Source organism: Bison bison, unplaced genomic scaffold (genome assembly GCF_000754665.1).
Source record: "Bison bison bison isolate TAMUID 2011002044 unplaced genomic scaffold, Bison_UMD1.0 scf7180017864176, whole genome shotgun sequence".
NCBI lineage: Eukaryota > Metazoa > Chordata > Mammalia > Artiodactyla > Bovidae > Bison > Bison bison.
Window position 1 is genome coordinate 4,582,049 of NW_011494748.1, and position 25,872 is coordinate 4,607,920.

General features: G+C 36.9%; 1 protein-coding gene across 1 annotated transcript in view; it reads right to left on the reverse strand.

Moving 5' to 3' along the window:
• The window catches only part of LOC104990286, a 27,413-nt gene extending 3,023 nt beyond the window's left edge, over positions 1–24,390 (reverse strand). The window contains exon 1 of the mRNA XM_010842291.1: positions 24,250–24,390. Coding sequence (XP_010840593.1) covers positions 24,250–24,390 — 141 coding nt within the window. The remainder of the gene's footprint in view (positions 1–24,249) is intronic.
• Between the last annotated feature and the right edge of the window lie 1,482 nt (positions 24,391–25,872).

Genomic DNA, 25,872 nt, shown 5'->3' on the forward strand with positions numbered 1-25,872 from the left:
TTTTTTTGGCAAGAGACATAAATGAAAACACATCCCCTGACTTCATGATTATTAAGAAATTATTTTGAGGAAAATCCACATGAAGCAAAGCGTATGTTTTCTGTATCTGATTATTTTATCTGTCGACTCAACTATTTATTTGTTTAAAGGTAGTGAAAATTCCAGGAGAGTTTTCAATTTGGGGGGGGGGAAAGTCAGTCTGAAATAGCTTAAGAATCATGGAATGCTGTGTATTCAATTCTTTATTTCCTAATAGATTCTGGAAAGAAAGAAATGCTTGCTACAGAAATGTGGATGGTTCAGGATAACTTCACTTTCGCCCCAAAGGTCAGAAATGCCAATCATATGAAGAGAATTCGAAGAGATCAGGCATCCCTGAAGATTTAGAAAGTGGGGGAGGGGGTGAAGAAAGCCCTACTTTTTCTTACCTAAAACTCTATAAGTAATTAACCCTTCTTGCATAGACGCCGACCATCTTCTCGTCCTTTAAGACCTAAGGCTAGTTGCTAATGTGTTATTTGAATAAATATATATATATATGTAGATATATAGATATATATATTCACATATATTTGAAGACTATCATTGTATTTTGGGAAAGTCCTTCTCAATTTGCAGAAATATGTTTTGTAAATAATGAACAAAAACAAAGCTCACTAGTTGACTTGTAAAGGCAGAAAGGGTAGCTATGCTTAAAAACATTGGGCTGAGTTTAGGGTCACTCTCTTCCTGTTTGCCTTCCTCTTTGCTTTTCTTCCCTTTTCTAACTTGTTGCATGGAAGTGCTATTTATTCAAAAAATTTGACCAATCTCTGATTTGAGCACAAGTCAAGTCTGTTCTCGGTTTATATCACTAGGAATCTTAAATAATTAGGCTTTAAACCTGTCTGCACATGTTCATTAACTTCACAAGATAGAAACAATGCTTTAGCATTTGACAGATTTCAAAAATAAACTATTAGCATCAGATTCACAGTTTAGTATTGAAATTATTATCACATTTCTTTTTATCTTTTTAATTCTTTAACCTTTTTGAAGTCTACTGTCAAAAGGTGTAGGAAATATTTATAGAGAAATAGGGCACTATTGACTAATTTGTCTAAGTTTATACTAAACTTTTGGGGATAAAGCAGTTATATCAGGAGGCTTTCCTGGGTCATAAGAATTCAAAAAATTGATTGTTGCTAAAAAGTAGATTAACTTCTATAAGATAGCTAAAGTGTATACAGTTGTTTTGCCTAGTTAGCCAATGTAGTTTGATATATTCAGAAATAATTTATATCAATTTTCACTCTTATCTGACTTCAGTTAAAAGTAGGGATTGGACATACATTACATAAATCAGAACACTTCTTTAAGTGTTTAAGCCTGTTTGGGGCAACAATACCTTTTTTTTTTTAATTCCAAATGACTATGTTAATCAGTAGAGTTGAGAAAGAAGATATTAAGTCCTGAGAAACTAATTTTATTTTGGAATTGCATGCACAACTTAAACAAACTTGCTATAGTTTTTAAAATGCTAAACTAGTTTCTTCATTTTAAATTCTAGTCCTGCAAATGGAAAAAAATTGAAATTAAATGCCCCAAATCTGCTCTAAGTATTCTCATTTCTCACATTTCCTTAAACTGTCACTCACTCAATACCTGCCACTCTCAGAAGCCATGGACAGGGAGTAATGATAGCTGACCATGCCATAATCCCACCCAACATCAAAGCAAAGTCCAAATTTTCTGCAGGAGAACCTGTGTCTCCCAGCATGTGCTCCATTCAGAGGCAAGGCTTGGGGAGCTGGCCCCGACCTGAGTGGGAGCTTCCTCCTCCTCACCCCCATCTCAGGTCTCTGAAGTGGTTTTGTTTTTGTTTTTTAGGAACTACCACGTACGCCTTTGATCAAACAGTAGTATTAGAAAAGGCACATAATGCAAATTAAAATATTCAGGAAAGAAAACCCTAGAAAAAATTCAAATTTTTTCCTTTCCTGTTTTTTTTTTCTTTTTTTGAGAAATATTACCGATGATTAAGGCAAATGTTATTTCGTAACAGTAGATAAATCAACTGCACAGATTTCAAATTCCCACTCTTCGTATCACATCTTTAGGTTTTCAAGCTTTTGTCTTGTTTGTTTATTGTTTTCCATCTCTGGTTGGTTCAAGTCCTCTCCTTCCATCTCCTCCTCTCCAACCTTCACTCGATTTGCATAAGCAAAACTCAAAGTACTGTAACTGATATTAGAAAATTCTCCCTGTGTGTTGTGAAGACGTATTGTGCTGAAATCAATAAGACTGTTTAAAATTCAAAGACCTGCAAATCGTTCTGTTTGTCCTTTGATAGGGCCTGTGCTGATTAAAATGCTACCAAGAAAGCTTAATTGCTGCACTAATTAAGAAGTCTTTAATTTCTTTCCTAGGATATCGTTTGAAGCCGAGCTTGTACCAGTTCAGGGAAGGTATTTTCTTCCCTCCCTCTGCCCCCTCCTGGCCCCTCCCTTCCCCTTCCCCCTCCTTCCGTGGCCCCGACGATATCCCTGTGAATGGAAACTAATAGAGAGAGTGGTCTCAGGGCTCACCATCTATTACTTAACAAAAATCGGCACAGAAGACAGAGTCCCCTGCAGTAGGAAATGCAGTTTTGAGAAGAGCTATAAGGTTGCAGGAGACAGTGAGGAAATACAGAGTAGCTGTTGCAGCAAAAGTCCTGGTGAATACCTGGGTGACAACAGGCACTTTAGCCTGAAGATGAGGGCATCCTATTTGGTTAAAAGAGACAGTGACAAGGAAATGCTTCTGTTGAAACAGGGAAACATAAAAATGTACTTTCAAACCTGTGGTTTAAAAACGAAGAATAAATCTGTAGAAAGGTGGACTTAGAATTGGGATTTGGTGAGTATCATTTTATTTTCTAAGTATAAAAACAGGAATTCTATGGGGATTCATTTTTGACCCTTTTTATAACCCAGGAAGGCAGAGCACTGTATTACATCCATTCCATCTTTATCTATTGACCTATTTTATTCACTGATTTCTCAAGTGGGGAAACTGACTAAATGATTTCACAAAGCTTTCTCTGTAATCAATAGTCATTTTTAAGGTTTATTCATGCTGCATTATAATTCTGGTAAATGACTGCAAAGTAGAAGATTGTAAGATAGATACAAATATTGACAAAGCCAGGATAAGTCATGTCTTTAAATCTTTAGGGCTTCAATATAGCAATTGATATAGTTAAGACTGAAAATGGGGATTTCATAGAATATAAAAATACTAAAATGATCGAGTAACTCTTAAAGGCAATACATATCTGAATGTTTCTTGAACATCTCAAAATTTCCTGAAAGCTTTAAGTATCCTCTCTTTACACATCACTAAATGAAACAGAAACAATTTAGGAATATGCAGAAAGGGGAACAAGAAAAGGCTCCCCGCAATTTTATTCTTTTATTTTTTCCCCAAGTTCAATTAGAAGCATGCACAGAAAAATACAGATGTATATTTCAGATAGATACTGAATTCCTTTCAGTGACAGGACAAGGAGATAACATGCTTAATAGATTCAAAGGGAGACTTACCATTCCAAGCACGACGTCACTCTAATTATGTTTACTCTAATTGAAAGCAAGGTTTTTTGGAATCTGAAATTACTTTCAGAATTTTTTTTTAAATAATGCAAGTGGATCAAATGTTGATCACAAGCATTTCAATCTTTCAAAATGTATTGGAAAATTAAATGAAAAGTGGAGTTTGGTACAAACAATGCCCCAGGGCAAAAAACAACTAACACTAGATTTTCCAGTCCAGCCATAACACAAATCAATTTGAGCACACTTCTATGGCCAGACTGCCAGATTGTTATGACTGCTAATTCACTCAATCAAAGAGTGCATTAGCACACCCGGCACAAATAGCTTTAACAATAGGGTGCACTTCTGAACAATTCTAAGATATAGCACAACGGAGAAGTAAAGAGTAAGATCATTTTTACATCTGCATATGTACTAATGGACCTCTTCCTCAATAGGAAAAAAAAAAATACAAACTTCAGGCAGAGGTTTATAAAACAGCTCTCCAAGTTTGGCAAATCTAGAAAGATAACAGGGTACCAGTAGTTGACTGACTTTGTTAAACGTTTCTCAGGAGTCCAAAATTGATGTTTGCCCTTCAGTAGTAAATCATTGAAGATGGAGAAATTATGCCAAGTAACTCTCTCAAGCATTTTTAACTCAGTCACAGGGCCTTACCATCAGCTCATCAGATAAACCCTGACTACCTTAAGCAAAGACTTCTCTACTTTTACGCTTCCTGTCTCTGCTCTCCCCACTTGGGGTTCCAACTTCTGATTTAGAGTCTCACTTCTACAATCTCCCTCTTTTCCAGTTCCTACCTTTCCTCAAACAAGGAATAAGGCTTTTATCTCAAGGATAGTTCTCTAATCAGATGCAGAGAGCTTGGTGATAAATTACCTAAAGGACAGAAGGTGGGAAGCTGAACACGTTATAACTTGAAGCGCTCAAACTTTGTATTACAAACTTCCAGTCTTAATAAAGAAGTGGTTAAAATTATTATAAATAACTCAGACTTGTTTTTCAGCATGGAAATGCATGGGCCATATGTATGCTTACTGAATATATACAGTAATTACCCCGTCATATTCACATTTACCTAGATGTCAGAACCAAATGGCACAATTTGACACCACTGTTTCCTCCCTCAATCTTCTATCCTCACCCCCTTTTCTCCTGGTTCAGAATGAAGGGGACATGTGGCTAAAAACACTTAGCTGATTATGGAGCATATTGTAAGAAATCTCTAAACTCAAGTTGAGGGAGAAAAGGAGAATAGTTAGAGGAGCAAAGAGGAGAACAGTTACAAAGAAGAAAATCATCGTGGACTGGTTTTCCTTATTCCACACTGCACCATTCCTATGACAAGTAGTCAGCTCTGCATAATAATTTAGTTATACTCACCCATCACTACATCCAGCACTAAGCATCTAATTCCATCTGTGGTCTGTGGATTGGTATTAAGAGTTGTCCAGGCAAATATTTGATAATAATAATAATAAAGTGAGATCATTTTAGAGTTGGATTGTAAAAGGAAGCCACAACAAAAATAGTATAAATTGAGATTAATTCCCTTCATTTCTTAAATCAGGCCATGATAAGGATGGCAGACTGTACTGAAGGTCAAAAAGTCAGGCAGATATTTAAATCCCTGGTTTTCTAGGAAACATTGGACCTTCAATTGCACCTTTTCATATATGCATTTTCTAATTGTCATACTCCTTTCTCTTTAAAAAGCCAAAAAGTCATTTTTCTCTAAAGAAGTTCAGTATTGGGACTCACTTGACATAGTTAGACAATAGTTGTACATAGTTGGAAATGGAGGTGGAAAGAAGTCATGTAGTGTAAATGCATGTTTAATTTAAAACATAAATTATGGTATAATTTGCAATGTTAGGAGAAATGTATTAAACTTGATTATAAAAGTTTATACTGATTCACTGCTTTTCTGAGATTGTTTGGACTTATTATCGTGGTCTTTTTTCTTTCTCTTTGCTTTATTAAATAAAAGAAGAGGTCATTGTCCAGCAAATAGCCTATAAAAATTGTTCTATTTGAAGTCAGAAATTTCAAGGACTGTTAAAAAAGAATAAACTGTTTATTTATTTATTGCCCTTCAGAACAAAGAGTTTTTTTTTTTTTAAGTTGAAAGAATAACAATTGCCACCTTCCAGCTCAAGATCTTGTATGTCAAGTTTCAGCCTAGAGCAAATTTTTACAACAAGTTATAAACCCCCTGTAACAGAGGGTTTATTATAATGGAAGTGCTGACACAACCTTAACTATAGCGTTGTAAACGGCTATGCTATAATATCCATTAAGCAGAAAGAAAAATAAGCTGGCTGATCAATAATTTATACAAAGAGTACCAACTGCAGACATAATAACTGTAATGTTTGCAAAGCAATCTCTCTGCTCTCCAGGCCTAACAGTAAAGGCAAACTAGCAACGCTGTTAATTTCCAACTCCTACAGATAAGAATACAAACAAATTACTTAAAATTATATTTTGCTCAACATTTAGCATGCCTCGATGGGATAAAATAAAATTTAATTATGATGCAACTTGTGCCGGATGCAAAGCTGTTTTGTTTCCCAGCACATTTTATGATGAAAGGACATTCATTTGGAACATCAATTATGGGGAAATAGTATGTTTCAGTGAGTTGACTTGGGTCAGGCAGGCTCTTCTAAGAGTTATTCAGACATGGAAACAGATTGACACTGTTTAACTTCAAAGAAAGTTACAGGGTTTTACAGAGCCACAACCTGAAATACAATCCTGCGAGCTCTGATCCGAGTCAACTGTCAGTAAAAACACACCTTGTTGTTAGAGTTCATGAGAAAAAAGACGTTGGTTTAGAAAATGTGGCCATCATTAACAACCAGTGAATCCTGAAGTGCTCAATTAATGGCCAGCCTCCTTTGCGTAGAAGTGAGATGAGTCATTTCTGCCTAAAAATGGTAGACCGTAAGATGTGAGCATTATCTTCTTTTCTGGAAAATTCTGAAAAATAGAATTTAGTGGACATCCATATTTGTTACCACTTTGCCTTTTGTAGTGTTTATGTAGATGTGTCATTTTGACCATTTTGTTTCTGTTGATGGCTTTTAAAGCAAGAAAAGAGGATTTGAGAAGAGTCGAAGCAGGGAATGGAATTGAAAGATCCCACAGTGCCCACAATGTACCTACTCAAGGCTGAACCGGACCATACATTTCTGAGGTTCACATATCCATCAGTCTTTTTGTCTGTTCATTTCCTGGGGGTGTGTGGAACCCAGTAGAACGAAGAGACTTTGCTATCAAAGTTGTAAAATGGTATATTACCCTGTGAGCAATTGCACTTGGAAAGGAACCAGTAATTTATATGAGAAGTGTTTAAGATTGCCTGCTCACTCAGTGATCCATGCCAGGTCAGTTCCAGTAATGCCAGAAAACAAAAGGAGGTGCACATCCCTGGGAAAAAGACACCTTATACGCCTTAAGAGCTCGTGAAGGGAAGCACTCAAATGCCATTTTCTCAAATGAACTGGTCATTACCATTTAAAATCCTGAGGGCTGTGAGACTGGGGAGGAGGGAAAGAATTTTTCTTTTGATTTAACAGGGCTCTGAAGTCCTAGTTTTTAAGGGGAAGGTGTTTTGTTGTGACTGTCTCAGCCCTGTGCTTTAGCAAAGGTTAAATCCTGACACAGAAGTGCATTTTCGAACAGCAGAATGGAAAAGGATGAACACAACTGCTCTGAGAATGTGCCTGGCCATCTGAAAAATATGCCAATGAACTTATTTACAAAACCAAAATAAACTCAGAAGCACAGAAAACAAATTATGGTTAACACAGGGAGTGGGAAGTGATGGAGGGGGAGAGATAAATTAGGAGTCTGGGGTTAAAATATATATGCTACATACATAAAATAGTAAACCACAAGGGCTTTCTGTAGAGTACAGTGAACTACACTCAATGTCTTATAATAACCTATAATGGAAAATAATCTGGAAAATGTATATATATATATATGCATGTATAATCACATCACTTTGCTGTACCCTTAAAACTAACACACATTGTAAATGAACTCTACTTCAATTATAAATAAAATAAAACATTCTTTCAGCTTAGGTGTTCAGTCGTGTCCAACTGTTTGTAACCCCATGGACCGCAGCACGCCAGGCCTCCCTGTCCATCATCATCTCCCGGAGTTTGCTCAGACTCATGTCCATTAAGTCGGTGAAGCCATCCAACCACCTCATCCTCTGTTGTCCCCTTCTCCTCCTGCCTTCAATCTTTCCCAGCATCAGGGTCTTTTCTAATAAGTCAATTATTCACATCAGGTGGCCAAAGTATTAGAGTTTCAGCTTCAGCATCAGTCCTTCCAATGACTATTCAGGACTGATTTCCTTTAGGACTGACTGGATTGATCTCACTGAAGTCCAAGGGACTCTCAAGATTCTTTTCCAACACCACAATTCAAAAGCATCAGTTCTTCAGCACTCAGCTTCCTTTATGGTCCAACTCTCACATCCATACATGACTACTGGAAAAACCATAGCTTTGACTACATGGACGTTTGTCGGCAAAGTAATGTCTCTGCTCTTTAATATGCTCTCTAGGTTTGTCAAAGCTTTTCTTCCAAGGAGCAAACATCTTTTAATTTCATGGCTACAGTCACCATCTGCAGTGATTTTGGAACCTAAGAAAATAAAGTCTGTCACTATTTCCATTGTTTCCCCATCTATTTGCCATGAAGTGTTGGGACTGGATGCCATGATCTTCATTTTTTGAATGTTGAGTTTTAATACTTCAATTATAAGTAAAATAAAATATTCTTATACTTCAATAAAGACTAAATAAAATTTAGATATTAACTGTTAAAAATTACCAGCACAGAGAGTAATACATGCTCTGCTAATAATATCTATGCCAGGTTCGAGTTGTTATTATTAATTTTTTGTTTGACTTGGTTATCTCATATCAACCCCTATATCCACCAGTTTACTGGAGAGGACTGTGGGACACTGGAAGAGTGCTGTATAAAAACTAGTTTCTGGGAATTCTTCACAGGCCTCCTTATTCTGGTGTAACATAATCAAAGTATGGACTCTGAGTGTACTGACATCGAGGGAGAGGGTTGCATCACTGCCATCCTCAGTCTCAAGCTTTCCCCATATGTTATAAAAGCATTTTAGTTTTTGAACCAAAGTTCAATTCATTCACGTGCCCAGCATAACCCCACTTGAGTGTTTAAAGAAGGAAGTAGGAGAACAATCATTTCCTATATGTCAGAATTTATAATTCATTGATTTGCTCAAGACTCAGCACATCCAGGAATCTTTGCAGATAATAACTATCACTGTGCATTCTGATGGGTAAGGCAATTATATTAGGCTTTTACACTTGTTGATATGTTTCTCTTCAGGTGGTCTCAAGTCATTCCCATTCTTTTCAGATAGAGAATATAATGCTTAGCCCTTGCTGGGTGCTCAATAAAAGTCAGCTGGGTAATTAAAACTGCTTCTACATTATGCCACTCGTTTCCTTTGTCCCCAAATTGTGTAAACTGCTCATTCCCCAAATCCTATATCATTTGATTCAGACCAGGATATTGAAGACTCACAAAATTTAGTTATGCTCATTTCTGTTCTAATATGCCATCAAGTTAGAAAAATTCTTGAGGCAAAAAGCTAGAAATGCTAATAAATTGGGTTTCAAAGAGCTGGGAAAGATAATCTTAGTCCTATAACAAAGGTTTGCATCTGAGCCCCATAAAGAACATCTTTTTTTAGTCATTCAGGAGTCATTGAGGAGTCTTCATCAAGACTGAAAATATAAATGAAAATATACTCTAAAGGGGGCTTCTCTGGTGGCTCAAATGATAAAGAATCTGCCTGCAATGCAGAAGACCTGGGTTTGATTTATAGGTCAGGAAGATCTCCTGGAGAAGAGAATGGCAACCCACTCCAGTATTCTTGCCTTGAATATCCCACGGACAGAGGAACCTGGCAGGATACAGTTCATGGGGTCGCAAAGAGACACGACTAACATTTTCTTTTTTCTTTATACTCTGAAGCGTTGCTACAGATGATGAGAAAAAGTAAGTTCGTGTGTGAAACTCTGCTTCCCATATGTGAGTAAGCACAGAGTGTAAGCAATTATTTGTATGTTTTTTTTTTTTTAACACTGCCATCACTTCAATATTCTTAACAAAACTCACTTATTTTTTAATATAGGTCACTGAGGATGTAAGAAGAAAAAGATATTCATGCTGATCAGAATTTCATATTATTATCTCAGTTGCATCTTTTGACTATCATTGCATCATTGAAATTTTGTGTTAGGGGAGTCTGCAAATCCTTGGATTACAGAATTTATCACATCATTTCCTCTTCCAGTGACCATGGTTTCCTCTTCCAGAAACCATCACAGATGGTTCTCTGTTTCTCCTCTCAGAGCTCGGAGGCAACCTCAGAACTTTCCCAGTATGGGCAGCCTCTCACCCACAGCCCGCTGTACCCATCTGTGATCTTGCAAAAGAGGAAGCTGACAATTAACAAAATATGAGAGCTTCCCTTTATACTCACAGGAATTGAGGCTTAAGACAGGTATAAGATTCAAATCCTCATTGTTTTTTCCCCCAGCTATCCTTGAAGGAGACTACTGTGATGTAAGCAGAGGAAAAAATTTTTTTTCATTTCATGTATAAGGGAACTGAGACAATAATAGACCGACCTTTGGATCTAGACCAATGCTTCTCTACCTATTCCTGTCACCTGTATAACGCATTTCTATAAGGTCTAATAGAGCCATGAAATGTGTTCTCAGTGGGTGCTTGGATGTGCTTATGCACTTCAATGCATCATGATTAGAAGGGGGACTTCTAAAAAGGAATTGGAGAAATACTGGAATTTTGAAGCTCTGAAATACTGGAGAAATACTGTTGTTTTAGGAACAAGATTTTAGGATCTTGAGAAATACTTAACCAGTACATGATATTAGAAAGTTAGTCAAACTGCAAAACCCCTGGGGTTCCTTGGTTTTTGTGACTACCCCTGGTTTCCTTAGGTTAGACACAGCATCATGCATGCCTACTCAGCTGCTAACTTGTGTCTGTCTGACTTTGCAACCCCATAAACTGTAGCCCTTCAGGCTCCTCTGTCCATGGACTTTCCCAGGCAAGAATACTGGAGTGGGTTGCCATCTCCTTCTCCAGAGGATCTTCGCAGCCCAGGGATCAAACCCATGTCTCCTGCACTGGCAGGTGGGTTCTTTACCACTGAGCCACCTGGAAAGCCCCAGAATATGGCAGCATCCACCAATGAAACTGGCTTGCTGAAGTGCTTTGCAGAATCAGCCATTAAACTGGCAGCTGATCTTGTAAATACACTACTTTTCTGTAGTATCTTACAAGACTTGGTTTGCTTTTCCGCAAACTAGGAAGAGGACTAGACAGCCTCTTTCTCTTATCCTTTTTTTAAATCCTGATTTCAGAAAGGTCACTCTGCTTTTCCAAAAGATGATTCAAGGATCGCTCACAAGCAATTCCCAACAGAGCAATACCATGCCCTCCTGCTGCCCCATTTAAATTGTCTAAACTGCAGGGCTTTTTCATTTACTCTCCCTTTAGAGTGAAGCTGCAAAGCTGAGAAGACTTGAATGGCCTTATATCTTCAAAGAAGTGTCTTGAGCTCTGGAATGCCACAGAGTGGGAGAAACCACCGAACACCAGGAAATGTCAACAATGTGACAGGAACGCCTGGGCAGGTGATTAGGGCCTTACTTTAGGTATTTTCTAGAACAAGACTACCAACACAGTTGAATAAGAAATGGGTCTTTTTTCCGACAGAAACTGATTTTGAAACACATTGTTAACAGTGCGTGCATAAATTTAAGGACACACTTTGCAGGTAATTCTTTATTATACTTTGATATTAAGTGATTTGATTGATATATTAATAACTATTACTAAAGAAAAATTAAAATTTACAAAAATATGAATTTCGGTCCTAATGTCAATAGAAAGCTCTGGACTTTGACCACATAAATCATTAAAAAAGACATAAGATCAAACTAATTTTAATAGCTAAGCTCATTTACATTTATTGGTGGTCTATTTCAAGCTTATCTTAAAGGAGAACTAAATTGTTCCCAAACACTATATGCCAAGAGTAGCATTTAGAAGTTTAGTTACTTCTGAGCACAGAATATGAAAACACAGAATTAATAATTATAATTGATAAACTTCATTGTAAATATAGTAGGTATTTTTCAGTAACTAAACAATGCATTTTTCAGTAACTAAACAATGCATTCAGTAACTAAACAAAAGTATTTTATATGCAAATATAAAGAAATGAACTCCTGTCTTCAATGTTGATTTTAATCTTAATATTTAGAAATAATCATCATCAGTTTCTTGATAACTTTTCTTAATCAGAATGTCCTCATAAATCTACTACTTGCTGAATATCCAAAAGAAGCCTCCAATCAGGAACAGTCAAAAGCAAATACACAAAGCGATGTTTATACATACTGGATTTATGTGTGCTAATTTGATTAGCCATCATAAACCATAAGACATTCAAAATCAACAACAAACAATGCTGTATTTAAAGTCCTCTGACTATGAACTGTACTTACGCTGTTCAGTTTTAAAGATCATATTTTCTATGAAAAGATACTTATATTTTTATAGGGTGATAATCTCATATTACAATATGATCAATAAAATGTCTTTTCATAGTTATTTAGACACACAAAAACAGTTTCAAGGAATTTCTTTACAACACCCGTGCACACATGCCTATTTTCAGAATTTTCAAAATAGCAATTACTTCCTTAGATTTATAGCCTATAACCCATAGCAGTTTGGTATCCAAAGCTGAAATACTTTTTGTTTCTATGTAAGTGATTTTAATCTAAAAAGCACTTAATAATCATAACAACACAGCAAAAGTTTGTTTCATAAACACTTTATTATCAACCTTTGTTTTCTGATACAATGCTTTAAAAATACCCTCTGTTGTATAAAGGACATTGTTGCAAAAAGGCAGTTCAAAACTTGTCCTTCCCTTCCTTTCATTGATCTGTTGCCTCTTAGGTAATATGAACAGCTGTCTCCAGCTCACCCACAGGCAAGCTGAACATAATAATAAGGTTGTGTTACTGGCCTGTATCTATGAATGATTATACAGTGGGTGCCAATTCTTTTCCATTAAAGATAAGGTAACAAAGATACCGTAGAGAAGTAGGCTGGTTAACAAAAACAAGGGAGTGCTTTCTGACTTTAAGATTTAGTTATTTCTCAGTAACCACAGAGTTTCTCTTTCAGTTGGGTTTCCAATAAGGTGAAGGTGCCCTCTGTAGGAGACTCCCAGTAAATGCTTTTTCTTTATATTTGGTTGACAGTGTACAAGCGTTCCCTCCCATTTTCCAGTTTATAAACAAACACAGTATCTGTGCTAACAAGTATGAGCTCTTTATAAATCTTAGAGGGAAATTAGTATAAAGCCTGCAATCAATTATGCAAATCTAATGCCTTTCCAAAATGAGAGAAATCGGACACTAAAAGAGTTGTACAGCACACACTGGTGTTGGCTATTTACTGACATCATGGTGTGTAATAGAGTGGATGCTATAAATTCAGAGGAGTTGCTGAAAGCAGGAAGACAGAAGGTCTTTCTTGGCATAGTTGAGTGAATAGTGGATCTAAACAGAAGAATCCACGTGCGGAAAGACACATTCGCCACCTAATAAATACACCTCCCCAAAAGGTCTTCTTATCTTCCCTTCTTATAAAGGTTACCATAATGCAGATTCATTATCAGTCCCACTGGGCAGCATATAGCTCAGTAAGAAATTGCTTTTGTTAGCATGCTCCTAGAAAGAGATTAGCTGTTCCACCAGATCTCTTGGGGCTCTTTGAAATTTGGGGAATTCTCTCTGTAATTTAAAATGGAAGTTAAAGCCAATGTGAATAGACTAGGGAAAATCTCACAAATTAAACCTCTCCATCTGGAAGTTTCTTCATTACTCATTGCAAAAGTACAGGCTGAATCACTTTTGGTCCAGGTAGGAGAAAGTTTACCAGCTATGATGCAATTACGTATACATTAATGCTTTCAGAATTATGCGTTTCATTTGCAAAGAAAAAGCCTAAAATTTAAATTCAGAGCAACAATTTGGATTTAATTTTCAGTTTTTATTCACTTTGCATATTGCTTAAAGTTTATCACTAAAGTGATCTATTTATACTTTTCTGGACTATGACTTTAGCCCCTGTGGAATGTGTGTAGGAGAGGCTGGTATCACCTGTATTATAAATTAGAGGATGGACAGGTGGGGAATATCTGCCTCCTTTTACCTACCCGACGGCATTTGTCCTTCAGTATCATTTCAAGCATCCCCTTCTCATAGATCCTGGGTCCATACCTCAACTGACTGGCACTGGGTCCATACATCAACTTGAGCAATAACACTTACGGAGAGATTACTATAGCCTGGCACTCTGATAAACATTTTATATACATTATTTAATCCTTGCAGTACATGAGACTGGTAGGCAATTACTATTATCCCAAAGAAAACATAAGGACAATGAGGCTTGAGAGGTCGAATTACTTGTCCAGTCTATCCCAGGAACTGCTTTCTCTCCCACTACGATACACTTTCTTCTGAATCTCACTTATTTTCCCACCTGACTGTCTTTCACACACTCAACTTACTTGCATCTCCGGCTTCCTAACACAACTGTCTGATGAGTCCCCAGCCAGGACTCTCACAGAAATCTGCTGTCCCTCTGGATGATCGAGCATTACTAAAGATGCTCCCACAGCTATGCAGATTGGTATCCTTAATTACTCATGACTCTTAGATGCCAGCTTTCAATTTAAGCTAGTTTATCCAGAAAGGGTTCTGAGTAAGCTCACATCATGTTAATAGGAGGTCAGGGCTCCCGTTGGTCTCAGAGATGAATAGAGCCAGAGAAGAAAATCCCACCTCATAGCATGTCTGACTACTAAAGACACATTTTTTTCTAGATGCCTTCCTCAGTTTCTCAGTCTGGCTTCTTCCATATAGCTGAACTCATGGTGCCTAGTGGCTACCATGCCCAGTGCTTCTGATACTCTACCAGAGGATGGACTGAGTTTGGCTTTCCTGATCCCTAAGGTCAGAAATCCAAGATAGGGCTCTGATTGGATCTTCTTGGAGAAGTTATATTCTGGATGAAAGAATTTGTCAAGGGCAGTATTAGATAGTGGTTAAGAATGTAGCGATTCATGGAATCGCTAGGAGACAGACATGACTGAGCGACTGCACTGAACTGAACTGAACTGAAGAATGTATGGGGTGTAAAGTAACACAGCTAGAATTCAAAACCCAGTCTGTGTGTGACCCAGGACCAGTTTACATTCTGTGCCTCAATTTTCTTATCTGAACAAAAGGAGATAATAATTGTACCTACTTCATTGCATTTTTATGATAATTAAATAAGTTAGCTTTAAAAAAAAACAAAACTTTGACTATAGTGCCTGTTGTTTAGTGGCTAAACAACAGTGACTCTTTATGACCCCATGGACTGCAGCACACCAGGCTTCCCTGTCCTTCACTATCTCCTGGAGCTTGCTCAAACTCATGTCCATTGAGTCTGTGATGCCATCCAACCATCTCATCCTCTGTTGTCCCCTTCTCCTTCTGCCCTCAATCTTTCCCGGCATCAGGGTCTTTTCCAATGAGTCAGCTCTTCCCATCAGGTACGATGGGAAGTATCAGAGCTTCAGTTTTAGTATCAGTCCTTCTAATGAATATTCAAGGTTGATGCCCTTTGGGATTGACTGGTTTGATCTCTTTGCTATCCAAGGGCCTCTCAAGAGTCTTCTCCAGAACCACTCTATAAGTATTATTTGAGAGCATTAATGTATTAGTTATCACTGATTGTTCAGGTCTTGAGGTTGAGAAAAATATCCACTCACAGTTGACTCACTGTAGCCAAATAGGAAGAGTAAATTAAAAGCATTGAAACTCCCTCATTTGAGGGATATGTTGAGTGTGGGGGCTGGGAATTTTTCTAGAAGGGGGACATTTTCCTAGAAGAAAGGCTGAGAAGTGCTAGACAAACAAATCATCAGATGCCAACTATACAATTATGAAAAATATATCATCTCCTGTACCAATGAAAGGCCATCAACAATCCTTTTGTGTGCCCTTGATTAACTCCATGTCTTCTTTCCTTCAGTGATAATTCTAAAACTTTTTCTAATGCTAAACCTTTTACTCCTCATGTTGTTGTTTTAGTTGCTAAGTCGTGTCCAACTCTTTTGTGATACTATGGACGATAGCCCACCAGGCTTATCTGTCCATGGGATTTTCCAGGCAAGAATAATGGAGTGGGTTGCCATGCTCTCCTCCAGGGGATCTTTCTGGTCCAGGATTAGAACTGTGTCTCCTGCACTGGCAGGCAGGTTCTTTACCACTGAGCCATCATGGAAGACTTATTGCTCATGTACTCAATCTATATTCTCTAATGATAGTCCTTTTGGTGTAACAGGAAATTCATGATTGTCAAGTCCTCACCTTTTCTTGCTTGGATGCAGCTAGAGCCCTCTGCTGACCCCGTTTTCCAATATTGCCCTTCATCCATCTACAGTATTTTCTGATCCATACTGAAACTTCAATAGATCTTCCAGATAAATTTGGTCATGCAGTCCATAGACTTAAAACTCTTCAATGACATTTCTTGCCTTTCAAAACAAAGTCCAAGATAGTACTGAGCCTGACCTAGAAACCTTCTTTTCCTCTCCTGTTTTGTATTTGAATATTCTCATGTGTGATTTTTATTTTAGAAAGTTTAAAGTACTGAATTTGTAAATTAAATCATGCTATTCCTATGGTTAAAAATACTTCCATTGCTTCTTATTAGACTTTGAATAGCACTCTGTTCTCTCTTGATAGTGTTTTTCATAACTTTTAATATTTTTAAAGTTTTAAAGATTGTTAACTTCTTTATTGTGTAACTGTATTTACTAGTAATACATTCTTTTCTCACATTTCTATTTTATACCTTACTCTGTTCTCTAGTGGAGTGATTACATATAGAAGGTATACAATATTCATTGAATGATAAATAGCCTACTATATATAATATGTATATTCTGTGTTATTTCATATGTCTTGTTTTTGTTTATGAGTACTTCTTCCAGAATATATTTGCTTAGCTAACTCTTTCTCTCCCTTCAGGAAAACTCTCTAAGAAAGATTCTGTAAACCTGCAAACAAGCAAATTATCTTACATCTATGCTGTTGCATTTTACTTTATATCCTTTTCCATATCTCTATTTTATTATTTATTATTAAAATTATTATTATTATTTGTGTGTCTGTCTTCATTAATGACAAGGAATGGGTCTCAGTCATATTCTAATCATCTCTTAACATGATGCTTAACATATCACAATCCTCAAATTGAAATTTGCTTTATGATACAGATTAATTTCCACCTGAATGACAAATCTTGGATGAATAAAATATTAAAGGATAAATGATCTAAATAGTATTCTACCTCTTCTTTGATAACTTTCTTAATAATTTAAGCCTAAATGCTTTTCTTATCATTTATTTTATATACTATTTAGTTACTAATTCAATGTCTTATGAAATATACTAATACCATTACCTTCAACTACTATTTTCACCTTGGACAGTGTAGATTTCTAATGGATTTTATCTCATTTTTTCACCCCATCAGCTAGAGAATAGATGTAGCTGATGGGGTGAAAAAATAATAAATAAAATGGAAAATGCACACATGCATATAACAACTATGTGTTCATTTGATTCAATCTGGATAAATTTTAAGTACATATAAATTTAGAGACATTTAGAGTAGCTGGTCTACTATTATAGTTAACTTTTCTTCATAACAGTAAAACCCAGAACTTTGTGACTCAAAAAAACTCACAATTTCATTTATTTTTGTGTTTTTATGGGACTGCTGGGATGGTACTTTTGGTCTGGGTCAGCTCAGCTGGGTTGTATGGTCTACAGCAACTTCTGTAGATATCTGGTAATGAGCAAATTAGTTCAGCTATGATTTTCCCAGGCAGTTGTCTTAGCTGTGAGTATTGTACATTTTAACTGATGGACATATGCAAAACATTCTCTAGGTAGGACTGAATTCTGTCTCTCAAATTCACATGTTGAAGTCTCAACACCCAATGCGACAGTATTTGGAGACAGAGCATCTAGGAGGTAATTAAGATTAAGTGAATCATTAGGGTGTGATCTTAACCTGATAGGATTGGTCACCTTAAAAGAAGAGGAAGAGAGAGAGAGAGGAAAGGCTATGTGAGGATACAGCAAGGAGGCAAGTGTATACACCAGGAAGGAAGGTCTCTCTAGACGCCAAGCTTCTGGCACCTTGAACTTGGACTTCTCAGCCTCCAGAACTGTAAGAAACAAATTTCTGTTGTTTAAGCCACCCAGTCTATGATATTTTGTTATGGCAATCTGAGCAGACTAAGACACTAGGTATATACCTAGAAGCAGACTTGCATGATTGTAGGGTGTCCACATTTTCAAATTATTAGGTAGGGTCAGGCTGTTTTCCAAATAATTATATCAATTTACATTCCAAAAGTTGTTCTACATCTGTCATAATACCTGATAATATGAAATTTTGGCAGCCAGGTGGATATGAAATGGTGAATAACTGCAGTTTTAATTTACATTTCCATTTTACTAAGATTGAGATTTTTCTCATTTATTAGTTGGGCTTTTGGGCTTTCTTCTTTTGTCAAGTGTCTGCTCTTTTGTCCTTTAAGAATTGTACCATTTATGGTTTTCTTTTTGATGCATATAATTTATATATTCTGAATGCTAATCCTTTGGCAGTTGTATGTATTGAAAACTTATTTCCCTCAGTCTATGACTTGTAGTTTCTTTGGGACAGTTTTTGATGAACATTCTTCATTTTAGTGTAGTCAAATGTATATCCTTTTTCTTCACAGATTTCTCTTTTTGTGTCTTGCATACAAGATTTTTGCTATGCCAAGAACACAAAATTATTCTTGATTTTTCTAAAATTTTATTTTTATTTTATACATTTAAGCCTTTTTAGTACAGTGGAAACAGATAAGTTTCTCAGCAGAGATAAAGAGGTGAGGAGAGATTGGCAAAGGGTGTTGCTACTGGCATCTAATGGATTGAGGTCAGAGATGCTTTCAAAAATACTACCATGAAGAGGTTGCCTTCTCACAGCAAAGTATTATCCAGGCCAAATATCAATAGGGCTGAGATTGAGAAATCCTTAGAGTAATGGTGTCTGTAACTCAACTTTAGTCATTATTCTTTTTTAAAACATTTTATTTATCTTTATTTGGGGCTGTGCTGGGTCTTCATTGCTGCATGTGGGTTTTCTCTGGTTGTGGTGAGAGGGGCTACTCTCCAGTCGTGGTGCGTGAGCCTCTCATTGCAGTGGTTTCTCTTGTTGCAGAGCACAGGCTCTAGGGCATGGGAGCCTCAGAATTTGCAGGACATGAGCTCAGTGGCTGTGGCACATGGGCTTAGTTGCTCCAATATGTGGGATCCTCTAGGACCAGGAATCTGACCAGCGCTCCCTGCATTGCAAGGTGGACTCTTTACTGGACCACTAAGGAAGCCCCTAACAAGTATTCTTACATATTTTATGTGTGCTTAAAAAGGAAGTATACAACTGTGAGCATAATTGGTTTCTGTGCTCTATGTACCTTGTTAATGTTGTGGTTCAGTTTTCATAATCTTACTGATGTTTTGACTATATGATTTATTATTAAGAAAATTGTACTGAAATCACCCATTTTCTGGATTAGTCTAGTTCTTATAGTTCTGTGATGTCTTGCTTTAAACACTTTGAGGTCTGTTGTTAGGTGATTTAAGATGAGAATTCTATCTTTCTGGTGATTTGTAATGCTTATTATTTTCTCTGCTAATACATATTTCCTCAAGTCTATTTTGTCTAATATATCTTTATAAACACATCTTATCTTTAAAATTTGTTTAGTATTCATCAGTTATAATATTTATAATCCATTTATTTTATCTTTTCAGGACTGTTATGTTTTAGTGTGTCTCTGTAGACACTATGGAGCTGCTGACTTTGTCCCTTTTTTCCTTCCTGTTTTTCTCTTCCTTTCTCTCTCTTTCCTTCTGTTACCAATTGATATGTTTTTTAATTGCAATAAAATACATATACTATAAAATTTATCATTCTAACTATTTTTAAGTGCATACCCTATGGCTCACTGGTGAAGAATCCTCCTGGCAATGCAAGAGAGGCAGGAGACACAGGTTTGACCCCTGAGTCAGGAAGATCCTCTGGCAGAGGAAATGGCAACCCACTCCAGTATTCCTACCTGGAAAATCCCACGGACAGAGGATCCTGGTTGTGTACAGTCATAGGGTGGCAAAGAGTTACACAAGGCTGAGCACACATATGCACACATGCACACACAGTCACTTTAATTATATGTATATTTTCATATGTCAGATCTCTAGAACTTTTTCATCTTGCAAAACTGAAACAGTTCTCCATTTCCCCTTTCCTAAACCTCTGGTAACCACATTGCCCTTTGTTTCTTCAGACACCTCATCTAGGTCAATTCATTTGGTATTTGTCTTTTTGTGAATGGCTTATTCCACTTAGCATAATGTCTTCAAGATTCATCCATGTTGTAATATATGACAGAACTTATTTATTTTTTGAGGGTGAATAATATTTCATTGTATGTATATTCCACATTTTCTTTTTTTCTGAGAGAATATATTTATTATTATTTTAAATAAAAAATTTCCCAAAGTCTTTGTTATGTACTTCTGTACAAATAGCACTTCAATATGGAGGGGATGCTAAATAGTTTCAAACAGATGGAAGTGAAACATATTTGGAAAATGTAAGTTCAGATTTTGTAACAGACACCATTCCCTATATGTGATAGCCAAGTCATGCTTAATAATCTTCTTTTAAGTCTTGATCAATTATTTTTAAAAATTTTATTGGTGTATACTTGCTTTTCAATATTGTATTAGTTTTTGCCATGCTGCTAAGCTGCTAAGTCACTTAAGTCATGTCCGACTCTGTGTGACCCCACAGACGGCAGCCCACCAGGCTCAGCCATCCCTGGGATTCTCCAGGCAAGAACACTGGAGTGGGTTGCCATTTCCTTCTCCAATGCAAAAATTAAATCAGCCATATGTAAACATACATCCCCTCCCTCTCAGACCTCCCTCCCATCCTACTCTCATCCCACCTCGCAAGGTCATCACAGAGCATCTAGCTGAGCTCCCTGTGCTATACAGCAGATTCCCACTAGCTATTCATATATATGTCAATGCTGCTCTCGCAATTCATCCCACCCTCCCTTTGCCTCTCTGTGTCTGCTTGGCCAATGAATTTTTCTAGTACTTTTCAAAACTTAAAAAAGATTTATTTAAGGATAATTAAGTTTGTCTTAAGAAACGACAGTTGCCTGCAATTGTACTAGTCTTTGGGAAAAAACAAAACAAAACATAATAATAATATAGGAAACCAGAAACACCATATGTGATATTTTAATGCAGATGTTTCTTCATTCCCTTTTAAAGAAAAACTCTTGAAAATCTTCCCCCAGGTAGGGAGGTCAGAAGTATTTTTGGAGCGGTTCCCTTCTCCTTTACACAATGGCACCCCACTCCAGTACTCTTGCCTAGAAAATCCCATGGACGGAGGAGCCTGGTGGGCTGCAGTCCATGGGGTCGCAAAGAGTCAGACATGACTGAGCAACCTCACTTTAACTTTTCACTTTTATGCATTGGAGAAGGAAATGTCAACCCACTCTAGTGTTCTTGCCTGGAGAATCCCAGGGATGGCTGAGCCTGGTGGGCTGCCGTCTATGGGGTTGCAGAGTCGGACACGACTGAAGCAACTTAGCAGGAGTAGCAGCAGCAGGCCCTAGGACACATTCTCCTAGCCCTCACTAGGCTGGGGTGGGCGGTTGGCTCCTCCTTATGTTGAGACTCCAAAACCTCGTTTGATTACTTTCTTGTACAAAGATTGCTTTCTTTGCAATTGTGTCATCTAGAGAAACAGAATGTTGCTTTCACTCTAATGAGAGGTAGGTAATGTTACCTGCTTACGTGTAAACTTAGTTTGGCTACTCAGCTTATTTGCTTTTACTTGAGAATGCTGTAAACCGTTTTACTTTAAGTCTTACCTGGGAACAAATTTCTCTCATTAGACAGATTCATAGTCAACATGACAGCATTGAAAGGATAGCTCAATTCCCATCTCCAAACTCTCATCACCCCTAAAACTTCAGAACAGCTCAGCTTTTGTTCCCATCGAGTCCATGTCATACGATGTTATGAACAGTCAGAATTGGACTGTACCTGGGCTTTTTATATTTTCTTTATTCATTTATACATTGACGGACATTTATATTGCTTCCACCTCTTAGTTATATTCAACAATGTTGCAGTGAACATGGATGTGCAAATATCTCTTCAAGATCCTGCTTTCAATACTTCTGGATGTGTGCCAACAACTGAGATTCCTGGATCACATGGTTTGTTGTTGTTCAGTCACACAGTCTTGTCTGACTCTTTGTGACCCCATGGACTGCAGTGTGCCTGGCTTCCCTGTCCTTCACTATCTCTGGGAGTTTGCTCAAATTCATGTCCATTGAGTCAGTGATGTTATCTAATAACATCTCGTCTCTGTAACCCTCTTTCTTTTTGCCTTCAATTTTTCCCAACATCAGGGTCTTACATGTCTACATATTTTTAATTTTTTGAGGAAATTTAGCATTGTTTTCCACAGTGGTTGTATCATTTTAACATTCACACCAGTAGTGCATAAGAGTTCTGATTTTGTACTTTCTACCAGCACTTATTCCCCACCCCATTGTTTTAGTTAGTAGCTCTCCTATAACAGTGGTTTTGATATACATCTGACATACATCAATGTATATCAAGGGAATTTGATATACATTTGCCTGATATTTAGTGATGCTGAACATCATTTCATATACTTGTTGGCCATTTGTGTGTCTTCTTAGGAATGTATCTTTTAAAAATTAATTTTCTTTATTTAGTTAGTTATTTTTGGCTATGATAGATCTTCATTGCTGTGCCCAGGCGTTCTCCAGTTGTGGTGAGCAGGGGCTACTCTTGGTTGTGATATGCAGGCTTCTCATTGAAGTGGCTTCTCTTGTTGCGGGGTACAGGCTATAGGCATGCAGGCTTCTGTAATTGCGATCCATGGGCTTTGTTTCTCTGTGGCATGTGAGATCTTCCTGGACCATGGATTGACCTGTGTGTCTGCTGCTTTGCAAGATGGACTTGTAATCACTGGAGCACCAGGGAAACCCTGGAGTATATTTTTCATTCTGTTGAGCTGTAGGATTTCTTTATATATTCTGACTTGCAATATGTATGTTTTGCAAATGTTTTTTTTTTCCCATTTTGTCATTTACTTTTACTCTATCCTTTCCTCTGCTATGCAGAAACTTTTAAGTTTGATATAGTTCCATTTATCTATTTTTTGTTGTTGTTGCTATTATTGTTGCTGTTGTGGTTATGATGTCATATCTAAGAAATCATTGCCAAATCCTGAAACTTTTGCCCTGTGTTTTCTTCTTTTGTAATTTCACAGTTTTAGGTTTCCCATTAAAGTCTAATTCCTTTTGAGGAGTTAACATTTATTTCAAATCCAGGTAGGTATGCTTTGTCTTTTAAATAAGTCATTCAGTCCAATTACATGTATTGAAATCACTAATATTTTGATATTTATATCTATCATCTTACTTTGTGGTTTTATTTGTACCACCTTTTAAATTTTGTACTTTCTTCTCTTGCCTTTTAATTTCTATTTATGGCTTACTTGAATCAAACAGCACTGTGATAGCTGCCAAATAGTGCTCATCTCTTTCCATTATTCCTCCTATATTTACAAGTTGTCATTCCATTGTAAAAAGGAGCTTTTTCTTCTTCCCAGAGTATTTATTACTCTATTTAAATTATTGTAATCCATTTATTATTCTTTATTTTAATGTTACAATAGGCCCATTTTGACATGCTGTTATCATTCTTTGAAAGTTCCGTTATTTTTGCAAATCTGGTTCCATCTTGTGCTTTTCATGCCCCAGTCCTAGAGTGAGCTATTTCTCCAAGGAATTCCAGTCCTTTGTGGATGACTATATATAGGAAACCAAGATCTGGATATTCAATGTGCCCATTGTTATGTATGTTTCATTTCTAAGTTCTCTCAGTAAACAAGGTAGGGAATGCATGTTGTATAGGCATATTTATAAAAAATATAATTAGAAAAAAAACATTTGTCACACACAGATTTATGTTTCTATATCTATTTCTATCTATTTATAATGTCTGAATATTTATATATGTATCTGTATACATCTATATATCTTTGTATCTATTTAAGTCTCTGTCACTCATCTATCCTGTGAGTTTATGTATTTCCATTCTTAATCCAGTAATAACATTGTGTTAATTCTGGCTTAGTTTCCCCACTCTGTGCTCTGATAATAAGAAATCTGACTTCCATTACCCTCAGTGTTATTTACTTACTTATTCAGTCTTCTTGTATGTAACTGCTACCCCCAACGTGCTAGCTATCTTCATGGTCTTGGCCTTTCTGTTGTGTTCTCAGATTACGGTCTTGCCACTACCTCCTCTGTTGACTGCTCAGCCGACTCCAAGCCCACCTCCTGAGCCAAACTGCAACCTCGTCCAACCAGTTTCTGATATTCCTTTGAACCCCAAGACACCACCACTTTCTTGACTCCTCCACGTTGTTCGGCCTTGGCCATGTTCCGCAAGTAGCAAAGGAAAGGAAAAGAGGGAAAAGAAATCACGGTCAAGAAATTTGAAACTAAAATTTATCTCTGTGTTTAAATGCTCACAGAATAAGACAGATTTCAGTGTTCTGCTTCTGCCCTGAATTTCCCCTTTTCATTTATTTCTTGGTCTCAGAATATCTTACTTTCTCACCAACTAATGGCTGTGTTTAAGAAGATTTTAAAAAATTGCTTATCCAGAAGTTTTAGTTGTTTTCAAAGGTTGACCTGGGTACTTGGTTTTCTGTAATGCCAGAGATGGAGCTGGAGGTATATATGTAAATGTAATATCTGAGGTTTTAACATTTTAACCAAATGGATGAATTTTGAAATTAGTCTAAGGGCCTGCTTCCTTGAAATTGGGAAAAGAAATTCTATCCTAAGTGACTTTTCCAAAGACATACTCTAAAAACTTTGAAAGTCCAGACTTTTTCTTGTACCCTGAATTTTCCACTAGTCCTCTTCCTATAATAATTGCAAAAATAAGCAGAGAGTAATGTCATTGTTGGAAGGAGGAGAATAAGAGTAAGAAGTTAATTTGGATTTTCTACTTTAAATGAACCAATAACTTTCATGGATTCACATTTTATTTTTCTTTATTCCACTTTTTTAGGAGAAACTGTTCCAATTCTAGAAATAAAGATTGAGATCACTGATTGAATAGATGCAATATTTCTTTGTAGAGACAAATTCTGCTTTCTTAAGCATCTTATTTTCTTATCCTATGGCAACAGGAAAATATATGAGAGTCATTCTTTGTGATCTGTATGTCATCCTTTATGTTATCCAAATGTATCACTATCTTCCCAGATTTCTATATTAGACAATTAAAAGTTTGTATGGCCAAGCTTTGTAAGTAGTAAAGTAAGAGCTACGTAGTTGGAATATTCCACCTGAGATCATAATTTTCTCATACTTCCCAATGTAATTTTAAATAATTTAAAAAATATTTTCCGCATTTAATTCATGGGATATGAGAATGAGTCATATGTTGATGGATCTGCACACATTCCTTCATGTTCTCCTCCCCACTTCCAAGAATTAACTCAGTAGAGTGGTCGAGGTACCTTGGAAAATACTGACTGCCCCCCAGTACTCAGGTGCCCTAAGACAGTTCAGTGCATTCTTCTAGTCTCCTGGCCACTGTCATATGTGCAGAGGTGATAGGGATGGACTCTAGGGGTACAAAGAATCTCGGCATTCTCATTTGTGAGGATGAGAATTTGTGCATTCTCATTCATCACATCATTTGTGATGCTTAGACAGAAGTACAGACTCTCTCTGTCTACAGGTGGCAGTGGGGAGATGTGGTCCTGATTCCTTCTGGCACATTTAGCAGTCCTTTGGAAAAGGGACTTGAGTTGAAGCAGGTATCCTGGAGAGCAGAGAAGAAAGAAAGAAAAAGTCACCACTACATCTGCCAACCATGGAGCCCACCCTATCTCTGTACTTCTA